Here is a 15,959-nt window from a genome sequence, read left to right as displayed (position 1 = left end):
ATCTATCTATCTATCTATCTATCTATCATACAGTACCTTATCTATGTATCTATCTATCTATCATACAGTGCCTTATCTATCTATCTATCTTTTGTCAGATACATACGCATAGGAGGAAGCTAAAGGGCCTGAATGAGAGTAATTCCATGACAGACCAGCGGTTGACGGAGTGTATTGACCCTTCTCTCTTTCCACTGCAGACCGACTACTGGAAATTCTGAATGGTTCCTCCAATTACGTCACTTCCGTTTCCGACCATGATCACCTCGCTCCCTCTGCTCTCCCTTAAAACTGCCATCTCTGCCACCTTAAGTCAGTTCTGTTTTGGACTCATATCTCTACACAATGTACTCCCAATTTAAGTCTTCCAGAGCCAGAAAAAATTATATGGGTGGCTGCCCCAAACCTTTGCACAACTCTATGGTCTCATCTTTGACACTATGTCTATCTATCTATCTATCTATCTATCTATCTATCTATCTATCTATCTATCTATCTATCTATCTATCTATCTATCTATCTATCTGTTTGTTTATCTAAAGAGCATCTGTAAAAACTCAAATTTCCCCTGGGGACAAATATATTTCTTTTCTTTTCTTTTCTAATCTTTCTAGAGCAGGGTCTCAGAGCCTATCCCAGCAATCACTGGGTGCAAAGCAGAAACCACATCTGAACATGGCACCAGACAGACCATTTCATTCAAATACATATTTTACAATTCATCTTTTTGCTGGTATCGCTGCCATTTCTTTCAGCCTCACATTGACTGTGGCAGTATCATTGTTTCTGAGAGTGACAGACACAATATGCAGCATCATTCACTTTGCCCACTGACCCAGTGATGTCTTTTAACTCCAAAGTAAAATCTAGCTTCTTCTTTTTACACAAGTAATGTATTGTCTGCACTTACAATACCCATGTATATATTTAAAAGAGGTCTTTTTCAGGAGTTTTCTCAGCCATTGAAGCTTTATCCATCTTGACCAAAGGCTTGTTATCAGTCGGACAACGTTGGCAAGAACACCATTACTGTTTGTTTCAATTTCTGCCTCTACTGTGACCCATGCCTTCATAAAGAGTTGGATTATTTAGAAATTACAAGATAAGTGAAATGTTTACTTGCTCCCACCCAGTTCTAAGTCAAATTCACTCCAGGCTGACTGATATTATGTTTTTATTTGTCTGCCTCTGTGAGAATAGACAAGGAGTAATGCACAAGTGGTAAGGGACAATATGTGAAATGATGCAGCAGCCTGCTTTGTCTTGTGGACACCTGTGTGGTCTGCTCTAGTCTAAGCTAGTGAGACCCTGCAAGAAGCACTGCAGGAGTGGTGGGCTGTGCAGGCCATGTTTTCTTATGTATTACCTCTCCTGTCGTTATGCTGGTATTTTGTTTATTTCATTGTACAATGTTCTTGGGTATTTTTATTAATATTAATTATATTAAGAAAATTTAGAAATTGTGTTATGATATGTTCACTTGAGTTTCCTTTCTATTATATTACATTTTGTCTAAAAATCTGAAGCCATTCGATGTGAAAAATATACAAAACTAGACAATTATCAAGAAGGGGGAAATGCTTTTTCACAACACAGTGCAAGCTTCTTTTTTACACCAGATCATTTCTAGTTCAGCGTGTCTTATTTTCCAGCTGTTTCTTCTTGTTTCATTTTGGATTTTTCATGTGGTTTCTTTTTGTGATTTCGGTATTAAAGATGTGTATTTGTTTTCCTTTGTTTGCTAGGTGGGGTTTCTTCTCTTGATTAATTTTTAAAACAAATCGTTGTGTTGTGTTTAATGAAAAGTTCAGGGAATATCACATAAACATACCAGTATATGCTCTCATCCTTATTTTCAGTTGACCACCAGCCTGTATCTGCTGTTAATTTTCTGCCAAGTGGTAGACTACATAATTGTGCTTTTTACATAGCAGTGGAGCCCTAGAACAGTCTCCCAAGACTGATTCCACATTCCTGGACTGTTTTATCACATTCAGATTTGACACTGTCACTATTACTAACAACTTCCCTTCACAAGTGCTTGAGGATTGTGTGCTTATGAGTCTTTATTCATAGTATGGTAGTTACTTTATTCATAGTATGGATCTTGGCCTGTTCGTATTTTACAGGCCATTTAAGTAGTCATTTTTATAGAAATTTCTTTAAACAATGCCTACTATACAGACTTATTCACCCGGAGTCCAGAACTCATTTTATTAAGGTTTAATGCTGCCAGAGATTTACACAGGTTCTCACATCTCCCTCCTGTTTCTGTCTCCTAGGCTTCTCCCCTGTATGAATTCTGATGTGCCTCTTTAAATCACCACTGTTTGAAAATTGTTTGTTACACACAGAACAGTAATATGGTTTTTCTCCTGTATGAATTCTTAAATGTCGATTAAGATCACTAATTTGTGAGAATAGTTTCCCACATTCATTACAGGAATAAGGCTTCTCTCCAGTATGAACTCTTGAATGCCGACTAAGGTTGTTGATTTGCGAAAATCGCTTGCCACATTCAGTACAGCAATATGGCTTCTCACCTGTATGAAATCGTTTGTGTGTCTGAAGATTACTTATTTGTGAGAACTGTCTGCCACATTCAGAACAGGAGTATGGCTTCACTCTTGTATGAATCCTTGCATGTCTATTCAGGTCACTGATATGTTTGAAACGTTTCCCACACTCTGTACAGCAATATGGTTTCTCCCCAGTGTGAATTCGTGTGTGTGTCTGAAGGTTGCTGATTTGTGAGAAATGTCTACCACATTCAGAGCAAGAATATGGTTTCTCTCCAGTGTGAATTCTTGAATGTCTTTTCAGATTACCAGTTTGGGAGAATCGTTTGCCACATTCAGTACAACAATGTGGCTTTTCACCCGTGTGGATCTGCCTATGTTTTTGAAGACTGCATTTAAATGCAAAGAGTTTTCCACATTCAGAACAGCCATAAGGTTTCTCCTCAGGTTGAATGACTTGATTCTTAGAATCAAGGTTATGTTTAAAAAGTTTCCCACACTCTTGGCAGACATACAAAGAGGCATGGTTTGTGTTGTGCATCTGCTGGTGAAGCTTGATGGCGTCTATCACTGTCAGCTTGACAAGAGGGAGAGAGCAACATTGCAAAGAGTCCATTTTCAGTATTTCTGGCTCAGACATCCAGTTCTTCATGTTTTCACTGTGCTGGTCCCACTGAATTCCACAATGAGCAGAAGATTCGTCAGATGTTGAAGAACACAGGAGGCCACTGCCTTCCTCTGGCAAAAATGCTATAAGATAACAAAATTGCAATAATTTAGACATTGGAAAAGCAAATTAAAACTCCAAAAGTCTAAAAATAAAAAAATAATAATTATGAACTCATCAGTTATATTTTGTGAGTGATTACAAAAAAAAAGAGCATAACAGTTTTGATTCCAGTGTGCCAGTATCACACTATATTACCTGCAAGTTTTACTTGCATAAGTAAAACCTGGATAACAAAAATAAAAAAGCTTTTAAAAAATTATCATAGTGATGTGTTGCATGTTTGTTTAACATATGCAAGTAAGACTTTCACTGTACTCCGTACACGGGACAGTGATGACACTATAAGACTATACTTTCTTACTCTCTTAATAAACAGCCGATTTCCATTTATCCATTTTCTTTGCTTTTAAGATAGATAGATAGATAGATAGATAGATAGATAGATAGATAGATAGATAGATAGATAGATAGATAGATAGATAGATAGATAGATACTTTATTAATCCCAATGGGAAATTTAAGTCAGATTCAGTGTTGTGGGTGTGACAAATCCTTATTTGGCAGTTCCACAAGCCATTTTGTTTCATTTTGGACCCTCTGCACACATTTCTCATGTCATTTAATTTACTGTTCTTATGAAGATGAATTCTGTTTTTTTAGATACTGGAAGCTGTTATGACAGAGGCCATTCTGAGAAATTATCCACTATATTAGATACTGTCTTTCATATACAGTAGCACCAGCTTATAAAGTATTGCATGTATGATATCAATGTGCGTGACTTCCTGGAAACACATCACATCATGTCATAGCAACTACACCACAAAATGGCACTACCCAGTTTAATGGGGAGTAATATCAAGCGTATAAGTTGCATATTTATGACCCTACTGGATCGTATGAGAAATTTTGTTATGTACTGCTCTGGGGTATGAAATTTGTAGTAGGGGGTTGAAGAATCTGTATTGATATTTGTCTTTGGAAGAAGAACACATTTTAGAAATACAAGCTCCCCCTTCTCTTCAAGGAATACAGCCTGGAGAATACAGGGGGGCCAAGATGATGATGATGATTATTATTTGGCAGAAACCTTTAACCAAGGGGACTTACAAACACTTGAGATACAATTGATTACACTCCCAAAGGGGTCACAAAACATCAGTAGTGGGATTGAGCCCTCAGACTCAATTATAGTCAAAAGTGCTCATAAAAAGTCTTGATAAAGAGCTGAATCACTGGGAGTCCCATTCATGCAAGAGGTGTGTCCAGGACTGGATAAATCAATGTTTGCAGTCATGGTAGTGTCTCTGCTGCTCGTTTCATACAGAAAGCCTTACAGAATCTTTACTATCTCATCCATGCAGAGGAAATGCTGTATCTTTACTCCTCAATCCAGGGGCCACATTAGACCAGAGATCAGTCAACATATTAACACAGACAGCTGCATGGTAGCCTAAACACACAAGATAAACTGTTTATTGATCAGGTTGTGCCGATGTTACTGGCACACTCATTTTCATTCTGCTTTAATTTTGGACACAGCTAGATATCTTAAGTTAATATATACAGTCATATGAAAAAGTTTGGGAACCCCTCTTAATTCTTTGGATTTTTGTTTATCATTGGCTGAGCTTTCAAAGTAGCAACTTCCTGACATGCCTTATGGAAACAGTAGTATTTCAGCAGTCACATTAAGTTTATTGGATTAACATATGGATACATTTGGGCACCCCAACAGAGATATTACATCCATACTTAGTTGAGCCTCCTTTTGCAAATATAACAGCCTCTAGACGCTGTCCTCCTATAGCCTTTGATGAGTGTCTGGAGGTATTTTTGACCATTCTTCCATACAAAATCTCTCCAGTTCAGTTAAATTTGATGGCTGCCAAGCATGGACAGCCTGCTTCAAATCATCCCATAGATTTTCAATTATGTTCAAGTCAGAGGACTGTGACGGCCATTCCAGAACATTGTACTTCTCCCTCTGCATAAATGCCTTTGTAGATTTTGAACTGTGTTTTGGGTCATTGTCTTGTTGGAATATCCAAACCCTGCGTAACTTCAGCTTTGTGACCGATGCTTGAACATTATACTGAAGAATTTGTTGATATTGGGTTGAATTCATCCGACCCTCGACTTTAACAAGGGCCCCAGTCCCTGAACTAGCCACACAGCCCCACAGCATGATGGAACCTCCACCAAATTTGACAGTAGGTAGCAGGTGTTTTTCTTGGAATGCAGTGGTCTTCTTCCGCCATGCAAAGCGCTTTTTGTTATGACCAAATAACTCAATTTTTCTCTAATCAGTCCAAAGCACTTTGTTCCAAAATGAATCTGACTTGTCTAAATGAGCATTTGCATACAATAAGCAACTCTGTTTGTGGCGTGAGTGCAGAAAGGGCTTCTTTCTCATCACCCTGCCATACAGATGTTATTTGTGCAAATTGCGCTGAATTGTAGAACGATGTACAGATACACCATCTGCAGCGAGATGTTCTTACAGGTCTTTGGAGGTGATCTGTGGGTTGTGGGTTGTCTGTAACCATTCTCACAATCCTGCGCATATGCTGCTCCTGTATTTTTCTGCCAGACCTGCTGGGTTTAACAGCAACTGTGCCTGTGGCCTTCCATTTCCTGATTCCATTCCTTACAGTTGAAACTGACAGTTTAAACCTCTGAGATCGCTTTTTGTAGCCTTCCCCTAAACCAGGAGACTGAGCAATCTTTGTTTTCAGATCTTTTGAGAGTTGCTTTGATGATCCCATGCTGTTGCTCTTCAGAGGAGAGTCAAAGGGAAACACAACTTGCAACTGACCACCTTAAATACCTTTATATCTCATGATTGGACACACCTGTCTATGAAGCTCGCGCTAATCCAACCAATATAGTGTGGCAAGTAATCAGCATTGAGCAGTGACAGGCATTCAAATCAGCAGAATTACAAGGGGACCCAAATTATTACACAGCCAGTTTTTCACATTTGATTTAATTTCATACAACTAAATACTGCGTCACTAAAAATCTTTGTTCAGAAAACACCCCAGTACTCAGATGTTCCTAGGAAATGAAAGACATACCACTGTTATCTTTTTTGTTGAAAGGAGAGTAAATTATTATGCAGGCTGAGAGGGGTTCACAAACTTTTTTATATGATAGATAGATAGATAGATAGATAGATAGATAGATAGATAGATAGATAGATAGATAGATAGATAGATAGATAGATAGATAGATAGATAGATAGATAGATAGATAGATAGATAGATAAAAATAGGCATTTCTTCTCAGCGCTTGAAGTTGACTACCTGAATAGATGAGTCTCGGTGTGTAAAAATCCATGTCCAAGTAGTAAAAAGTGTCCAGGGAACGAGTCCACATAAAAGAAAGTGGTAGGAGTTAACAGTGAAATAGAGAAAAAGGTAGAAAAATAAAGTCATACACAGAACTGCTGGAATAGCTGCCACTCGCGGCGGCTCCTGAGTCATCATATATTTATATCATATATCATATGACTGTATATGTGAATAAAATGTGCAACTTTTTCTTGTGTCGGTTCTGGTACTTTGTCTAATTGCCCAGTGAACCCTGACAGAGAGCAGGCTGGTAAGGGTAAAAATATCAGAGCTATGGGTGAGATTTGGGGCATTCTGTTAAGTTTGATGTAGTAAACAGTTGCAATAGGAGAACAGGGCCACCCCAGGATCCTACCACAATAAAACACACACTTTAAACAAAATGGAGATGAGCCACTTTACACAATAAGTAGGCAAGAATTGGGGCATTGGAATAAGTGCAATAATCTGCCTCTTAGTGTGGACAAGATGAAATAGATGATTGCTGACTTCAGAAAGTCCCATGCTGTCCACATCCCAAGGGCTCTATGTGAATGTGGTCAAGAGTATCAAATTCTTTGGTGTGAACCTCGCATCTGACCTTACTTGGTCAAGAAACACCACCTTCATACCCAAGAAGGCTCAGCAGCATGTTGGCTTCCTTCATTGACTGATAAAGGCAAGCCTACCTCCCTCCATTCTTATCACACTAGGGGGCTCCGCCCCCTGCTCGCTTCGCTCGCCAACCCCTGGTGTTGGGAATGACAAAGAGCGTGATGTATGAATGAGATATAGAATAGTGTGAAGGTGTAGATGATGCAAATATAAAGCAAACAATAAAGTGTGTGGCACAGTGTAAAGGTTTATTGGAAAATTTCTTTGTACACGCCGTTTAAGTGTAAAAGGTAATTCTAGGTCAGAACTTGTAATGTCAATGAAGATGGTCATTGTTGTGATCAGAGTCAAGTTTGTCAGAGCTTCGAAAGAGTTGTGTCTCTCCAGGAAGTAATGGAATGACTTGGGTATTTATGTTTTCCACATTAATATTTTTTGGACATAATATAGTGCGTTGTGTTAAAAGGGGCATTTGGTCTAATGAGATTGCTGTTCCAAATCTCTCTGTAACTAAATCGTCGCAGATAAAGGCTAGAGGAATTGTAATAATATGTGGGTGAAGTCCATCTGTATTGGTGAATGTACCATCTCCCAGTTGTAATAAGCAATTGTTATGATCTGGTTCTGGACATCGCATGTTTTTTACTTACTGTATCTTTTGAAAGCGATGCCAATTGTCTGCGTATTTTAAGGTGCACTGAACAATAGCTGAGCGCATGGCATGTGTAAGAATAGCTAAGCACTGTCTAAAATCTCCTCCTAATAAAAGTACCTTTCCTCCAAAAGGAATATTATTATTCATAAATGTTTGTAGAGGTTTATGAATGGTGTTGAGTAAGTGACTGGATGCAATTGTACATTCATCAATAATTAACATTTTTGCAAGACGGATGTCACGTGCAGTGCCACCGTTAATGTTCATAGTGGATACCGATTTGTAGGATCTAATGCAGTTGATAAAGATTTCACTTTCAGGTACATCGTTAGTTAGAAGCTTCTGTAGATATTCAGGATATGAATGTAAAGGAGGCAGTCTAATTTGACCCTTTTGACAACAACGTGTAAATGTATTACTTGTATTGCCAGTTGTTTCTTCAGGGAAGTGAACTGAATGACAATGATTGCAAATGACATTCATTAATCCGAATGAATTTTCCTGCTGTATGTTTTGCTTGTGCCGTTTGAGAGGCGCGTTGTTGCATGTGTAGTATTTGGGACGTGTTGTTTTGGAGCTGTAATCGATTTGCCTGTGCTGTGTGAGAATCCCGTTCTAACCTTCGCTGCCTTTAACGTATGTCTGAGACGGGAGATGTTTCGTTTTGAATCCGTGCCTGTTGCGATGCAGCACTTTGATTGATAGATTGCGTCATGTGGATCTAGGATGTAGATTTGTGCATATTTGCGTTGTTGATTTGTTTCAGGGTGCACTGTTCCAATGCGATGCAGTATTTGTGCACATATGCGAAAGCAGTATGGGCCATTGCCTTTTGGTGGCCTGATATTTACTCCGGTAGATGCAAAAGCAAATGAACTATTGTAGGATCTAATGCAGTTCATAAAGTTTTTACTTTTAGGTACATCGTTAGTTAGAAGCTTTAGTTGAGCTTTGCGTTTTTGGAGCCGAGACATTTTTTCTTCTAGAAATATGGATAAGTAATAAGGAGTATTGCACTCACTGTTAATATGGAGCCTTTTCTGCAGTTGAACGGTTAATAGTGCCTTATTGTAATGAGATCCACCTATGCTGCATAGTGTGAATTGTGTTTGGTCCCGTTACCCGAGCGGTATCGTTTTGTACCCGTGATCGTGAATTCATGACTTGTTTGTTCTTGAGCGTGAGAAATATGGATAAGTAATAAGGAGGATCGCACTCACTGTTAATATGGAGCCTTTTCTGCGGTTGAACGGTTAATAGTGCCTCATTGTAATGAGATCTACCTATGCTGCATATTGTGAACGTGTTGAGATGACGTATGTTTAATACGGACGGTTCATTTAGAAATGGGGCTTTGTGTGTCATTTGTTATTTATGTTAATGTGGTCGTGGGTCTGAATCGTTGTTTTTGTGTACGTTTCGTGTGCTATGTCCATAGTCTGTCCCGTTTCGTGTCCAATGGGCTTTGTATGGTGCTCTTGGCTTCTTTTTTTTTGTGTGCTTCTGGCTTGTTGAATCCTCCTCTTTGTGTGCGTCCAGTTTCGTGTGCAATGGGATTAAATCCTCCTCTTTGTGTCTGTCCCGTCCGTTGCTTGTGTGTGTGTGTGTGGGGGGGGGTTTGCGGGCTCTTTTTTTTTGTGTGCCAGGGGCTTGTTGAATCGTCCTCTTTGTGTGTATCCCGTCCGTTGCTTGTGTGTGTGTGTGGGGGGGGGGGGGGGGGGGTGTTTTGCTCGTGCGGCGCTGTGTGCGTCGCCTGCGTTTGACTCCTTTTTTCTCTGCTCACTCCTTTTTTCTGTGGTCTTGTCCGCCTCTCGCGGCGCCTCATTTCTTGGGGCGCCTGCGCAGTACATCTTTTTGCGGCTACTGCCCATGGCCGGATGTCCCTGCGTCCATCCGGTTTAGCATTCTCGGTTAGTAATATGGATTCTACTCAGACAGTATGAAGAGCACTCAAACCAGTTGCATTACCATCTGGTTAGGGAAACTCAGTGTCTCTGAATGTAAGGTTCTACAATGCACAGTGCACACAGCAGAAAATATCATTGGAACCTCTCTGCCCTCCACTAAAGACATCTTTATTAAGTGTTGCATCTACAAAATCTACACCACTGTGGATGACTGCTTCCACTCCTTCCAGAGTCTCTATGTTCTACTTTCTTCTGATGTACTATAGCATCTGAATTAGTTATGCCAGATTCTGTAAAAGCTTCTGCCACTTAGCTGTCTGGACTTTAAACTCTGTGCTGCCCCCCTGCCCTCAGATCTGCTCCTGGTAGCTTATTTATATGCAGTAGCCTTGTAGCTACTGTTGATTTTATTATTCATTTTTGGTATTAATTACATATACATATTATATATATATAGACACATATACACACACACACACACATATACATTATATATATATATATATATATATATAGATTGTGACACAGACTACGAATGCCGTGAATGTAATTACCCCGATCTACATGCTGTCAAATAAACGAACCACACGCCGTGGCGCAACATTAGGGGCATCGCCTCTGACGCTGACGTCCGAGGTTCGATTTCCGAGAGGGAGTGCAGTGGAGTGTGTACACCTGATGAGCCCAGAATGAGGGCGAAACACGTGTCGTGTACTCTTTGCATTTATTTGACAGTAAACTATTTCATACATTTATATATATATATATATATATATATATATATATATATATATATAATGTGTATCTTCTTATATAATACGCTACCATGGCTGTCTGTTTGTCTGTCCAGGATTTTAAATCACCTGTAGCTCACAAGCCATTTGACCTGTTGACCTGGAATTTGGTACACATACACTACATGACCTCTACTGTCCGCTTTCGGGGTGATGATTTTTATTACTCTTTTTATTTTTATTTTATTGTAGAATCAACTCTTGGCAATGGGCAGCAGGGTGGCCATACGGCACATGCATACAGGCACCGTTCTCATTCCCTACCACCTTCTCCATCACTTCTCCTACCTCTTCATATCTTAAATCATTCTTGAGGCAGATTGAAGACTTAAGTGCCAGCTTAAGTGAAAAACTTAAGAAAAACGTACTAAGTAATTGCAGCACAAACACTAACTTCATCAGTTTTAACGTGAAAAGATGACAACGGAAGAAGAGAAGAAGTGAGCTGCTAGGGTGGAGAAAAGAGCAGCTGCTCAGGAAGGAGTAAGCACATCAACCCCTGAGCAAATGAATGCTAAACGTACAGAGAAAGAGGATGAAAACTATACGTCAAATGTATTCACTTCACGTTATCGTGCAGTACGCCATTACTGGTTTGTTATATTATATATATATTTTCATTACCTGCTATTTGCTGTATTTATGTATCTATTTCTCTATTGCAGTATGGCACAGTAAACAGCTGTTCTTGACTTGTCTTGCACTTGTCCTGTGTTTATGTTTATGCTGCACCATGGTCCTGAGGAATACTATTTTGTGTCACTTAATGCTGCAATACTGTGTATGGATTGTGCGACAATAAAGTCAGTTGCCTTTAAATATGAATACATTCTTATTATCTGATATCCAAAACCTACAAAAAAATAATAACTCTAATGCAGAAAAATAATGTATTTCAGTAACAAAATACTTTCAGCATTTGCTAAATCATAATGCTAAGTTGAGATTTACAGCAGACGAATCACAGCCCTAATAAATTCTTAACTAATCCCCCACTATAAGTCTTAACAGAGCCTTCAGTTTTGGAAATGTTTGTAGCACAGCACTGAATTAAACAGCGTAAATAGTGCTAGTGATGTCATGATGACCAACTTCAAGAAGACGCTAAGACAGCAGCGGCAACCAGCATCCTAAAAAACATTTCAGAAATTGGTGGCACCCGTTTAAAAAAAAAAAAAAATTAAAAATAGCAATATAGGAGGGACGTTCAAAAAGTTTCTACACTTTTATATTTTCATTGGAAATGGTGAAGCTGGGAGGAATAGTAATTGGGCATAAAAAGTTGGTACAACGCTTGGAAAATTGCATCGCAAAGGAAGGGGACTGTGTAGAAAAGTTATGTCATTTGTTTTTGGAATTCTTAATAAACAGAGTTAAAAAAAAGTGCAGAAACCTTTTCAACGTCCCTCATAGAATACTAAAATTATGATTAAACTAGGAGGCTATGCCCCCCTGCTCACTTCGCTTGACAACTCCAGGGCCTGTGCTACGCGCCAGTCACTTCATGTCTCTGCTGCTCGCGTATGTAGATTTCACTTTCACCAAACAACAAATCTTTTAATTCTCGTGGATATACCTCTTCATTGGGAAGAAACTCTATTTTTCCCTGATGGCAACACGAATTAGATGATCTACAAGTCTCCAACTTAGTTTAAATCCGAACAATATGTTCAATGTCTTTTCGCTGTTCTGTTATTTCACCGAGTAATAATTTACATTTGTTTGCGCTAATGCGATCTTTACTACAATTTTTTTTGAGACTTTCAAATTTTAGTACTTTCATTATCTCTAACCTGTTCTGGTTGTGGGCGGCACGGTGGTAGCACTGCTGCCTTGCAGTTAGGAGACCCGGGTTCACTTCCCGGGTCCACCCTGCGTGGAGTATGCATGTTCTCCCCGTGTCTGCGTTTGTTTCCTCCGGGCACTCCGGTTTCCTCCCACAGTCCAAAGACATGCAGGTTAGGTGGATTGGCGATTCTAAATTGGCCCTAGTGTGTGCTTGGTGTGTTTGTGTGTGTCCTGCGGTGGGCTGGCACCCTGCCCGGGATTGGTTCCCTGCCTTGTGCCCTGTGTTGGCTGGGATTGGCTCCAGCAGATCCCCGTGACCCTGTGTTCGGATTCAGCGGGTTGGAAAATGGATGGATGGATGTTCTGGTTGTGTATCGCGCCAATGTTTCTGAGTTCTTTACGACGTTCTACTTTGTCTCCTACTCTTTGTCTTTTATTTCTGGCTCCAGGCGTGGTTAAATCTCTTGGCACTCTTGGCACAAAGTCTCGTCTCGCGGGATGTGAAAGTGTCTCTCTGAAAAAGTAACGTCTCATCCCAGGATTATTTTATAATAATAGAGATGTATTTAATCAGCATGAAACAAAATAGAAACTCTAAGCGAAAGTGAAACCAAGCCCAGGTTGACAGATAGATATTGTGGAAAAATTTACTAGAAAAACAGTACAAAATGTATTACATTAGATTAAAAAACATTTAATTTACAGAAACAATAAGAGAATAATATAAATAAATAAAGATTGCAGATAATGTCAAACTAGGTGGATAATGTCATATAATCAGTTGTAATTATTACAGAGGGACTTGGCCAGAAAACTGGCTTGGGTCCTTATTGTCATGTGTACAGAGTACAGTGAAATTCTGACTTGCACGTGCAAATCCACATGCTACACACTGGCACTCTTTGACACCATGACTAGTGACGAGAACTGCATGACCTCAAACCTTCTATCTTCCATACCTGAAAAGTCCCAGAACATGTTTGTTTTTAACAGACAAACCTAATGAGAAAATGTGTATTATATTAGGTTTGTGGCAGATGAAATTTAGTGCTACTGTATCTCTTTTACTACTTATAAAGCAGCTACAATTACACTTTTTGTAGGAAAGTACATTATACAAATAAACACAGCTGTGGTTTTCCACCCTGATGGCTTTTACAAAATCTACAAACAGTGGTGTAGCTCGAGTTTGTGCCGCTGCTTCAATTTGCCGCCCTCAAACTTATCTGAATATGTTAACCTATTTAAATAGAAAATTAAAATTACTTATAGAGAAAAATGAACATACATTTTGCATAGATTTATTCATATATCGAGAAACAGCAATAATTTTTCACATATAATTATTTATAAGCATCAACTACACAAGAATATAGTATAGACGCACTGATAAGCATGTTCTAATTGTTAGTTTAATATAATTATGCTGCGAAAACCAGAACCAGTGTAGTGTACAAGTTATAGGTGGGGATGTTTTCTGTGCAGAGCAAGAATGCATTCGGATTGATAACAAAACAAAATTATAAATTGTAAATTTGTTGTTTATCTTCCTAGAAATTATTATCTGTTATTTGTTAGTGCCTCATAAATTTCAACTGCTGTGTCTGATGCCATCACAGAAGGACAGTCTGAAAATGATTTTTTAAGCATTTGTAGATAAAAATCAGAGAATTTTACTTTTTTCATTCATGAGTGATATTTTTTCCGAACCCTGCTACTTACACATGAATTGTACTGAGCATTTTGGCCAATAATGCTGCCCCCAAAAATGTGCCACCTGGGGCGGACCCATCCCTCCGCCCACTCCTAGCTACGCCACTGACTACAAATCAAGTTAAGAGCTCCTTATCAAACCCCAGTCATATCTCACAATAAATCCTTGTTGTTTTTCCCTACTTCTTGGCTTTTCCTGAATCCAAATTAATTCTTTGCCCATCTCTATAAACTGTCTGAGCGGCACAATGAGCCCTGTTTTCAAACTTAAACCAATAATTATAGCAAATTTGATGAACCATTCATGGTAGATAACTGTTAAAGTAACATTATGGTCAGCCAAATGACGTCTCTTTATGTATCTTTTAATAGATAGATAGATAGATAGATAGATAGATAGATAGATAGATAGATAGATAGATAGATAGATAGATAGATAGATAGATAGATAGATAGATAGATAGATAGGATACTTTATTAATCCCAAGGAGAAATTCAGAATTCTTACCTTGAACTGCCTACTCAGTTTTACTTTTCTGCCAATATATTGTCCAGCTGTTTGCCTGCCTAGTTTGACTCTTACTGTCATCCTCGTCTTGAATGTGTTGTCCCTTTGAGTAAAATCAAATTGCTTCTTTTCCCAATTATTGTCTAAAATATTTTAGATATTAAACTACTAAAGATTTAGTTTGTTTCTCTATGCTACAATATACAATTGTGAGGTAAAATGAAATCATTTGTTTCTGTATTTTTTAATTGCATCACTTACATTTTCCATGTTCTCTTGCACTTTGTTCTTCTTGTTCACCTGCACTGTCACCCAGCTCCTCAGCCATGTTGATCTCACGAGCCAGTGAGCTGTGATCCATTGGGAAAGAGTGAGTTGTAGGTGAACAGTGCATTTCTTTTTTAAATGTTGAGCACATGCTTAAACTTGACTCATTTTTTAAAGGGGCATCTTGCTTGAAAACAGGCATTTGATCATAATCCTCCACTTTGATTCTAATGCTCTCTTGTTCAAAATGCTCATGCTTCATTACAGCAAAACCAAACTCGTGGCCTTCTAACTTTGGGTGCACAGGTTCCTGTTCATGTTGCACCACGTCCCACTCACAATCCTCTTCTTTGATGAAGCCTGCTCTTTCTTCCATGGCATCAGTTTCAACGAAGTTCATGTTAACCTGTTTTACTTTTGGCTTAAATTCACCAGAATTTCCTCATGGTGAGACATTTTGCCCTATGAGAAAAAGAAAAAACAATTTCTTCATAAAATGTATATTAAAAAAATGTTGCATACTCTTTGCAGTTAAAAGGGGCAACAACCAAACTAGAAGGAAAACTTTCATTTATATTTCATTTAAAATGTTTTAATTGTATTATATAATATTTCCAAGCTACATCACATTATGTATTTATTTTTTATTAAGACAGATCACTAAAGAACTCAATGTACATGTGGTATCACCAATGATGGACCCACTGTCTGCAATTCATAGGATTCCACTGGACTCAACACACGCCTGTATTCTGGCAATGGGGCTTGGCAACTGCCTTAAATGTGTGACTAGAATTTCTGATTTTTTACAGGTCAAGTTCTGTCGAACGATTTTAACGATTTTTTTTTTGTTCCAACCAATTTCCTACAGAACTAAAGTTAAAACAAAGCTCATTATAGCAAAGTCCATTTTACCTGCAAAATTCATAACAATAAGGTAATTTTTCGTTAAGAAAAACAGCAAATCCTTTCCCCGAAAATCGCGCTTGAGGAGCTCTTGAAGAAAGGCCAGTGCGATTGATTTGTATAGCCAGATGGTCTTGTGCTGCGAGGCAGAGCTCAAGAAGGGGTTACTGAGGACCAGAGACATTGTGGGCGGATCTAGGGGCGAGATAACTGTCAATCAAA

The 15,959-nt window shown here is 38.7% G+C and overlaps 1 protein-coding gene across 1 annotated transcript; it reads right to left on the bottom strand.

The window, feature by feature from the left end:
- Positions 1-1,287: 1,287 nt before the first annotated feature.
- LOC114643595 (zinc finger protein 501-like) lies at positions 1,288-15,289 on the bottom strand. Its single transcript, XM_028792165.2, has 2 exons — positions 14,826-15,289; positions 1,288-3,269 (listed from the first exon to the last, which is right to left on the bottom strand). Exons 1-2 carry the CDS (start codon positions 15,229-15,231, stop codon positions 2,224-2,226), a joined length of 1,452 nt encoding a protein of 483 aa, XP_028647998.1. The 5' UTR covers positions 15,232-15,289; the 3' UTR covers positions 1,288-2,223.
- Positions 15,290-15,959: the final 670 nt, after the last annotated feature.

Source organism: Erpetoichthys calabaricus, chromosome 5, assembly GCF_900747795.2.
Source record: "Erpetoichthys calabaricus chromosome 5, fErpCal1.3, whole genome shotgun sequence".
Lineage (NCBI taxonomy): Eukaryota > Metazoa > Chordata > Cladistia > Polypteriformes > Polypteridae > Erpetoichthys > Erpetoichthys calabaricus.
Note: the sequence above shows the minus strand (reverse complement) of the source record. Positions and strands in the feature narration are given on the sequence as shown.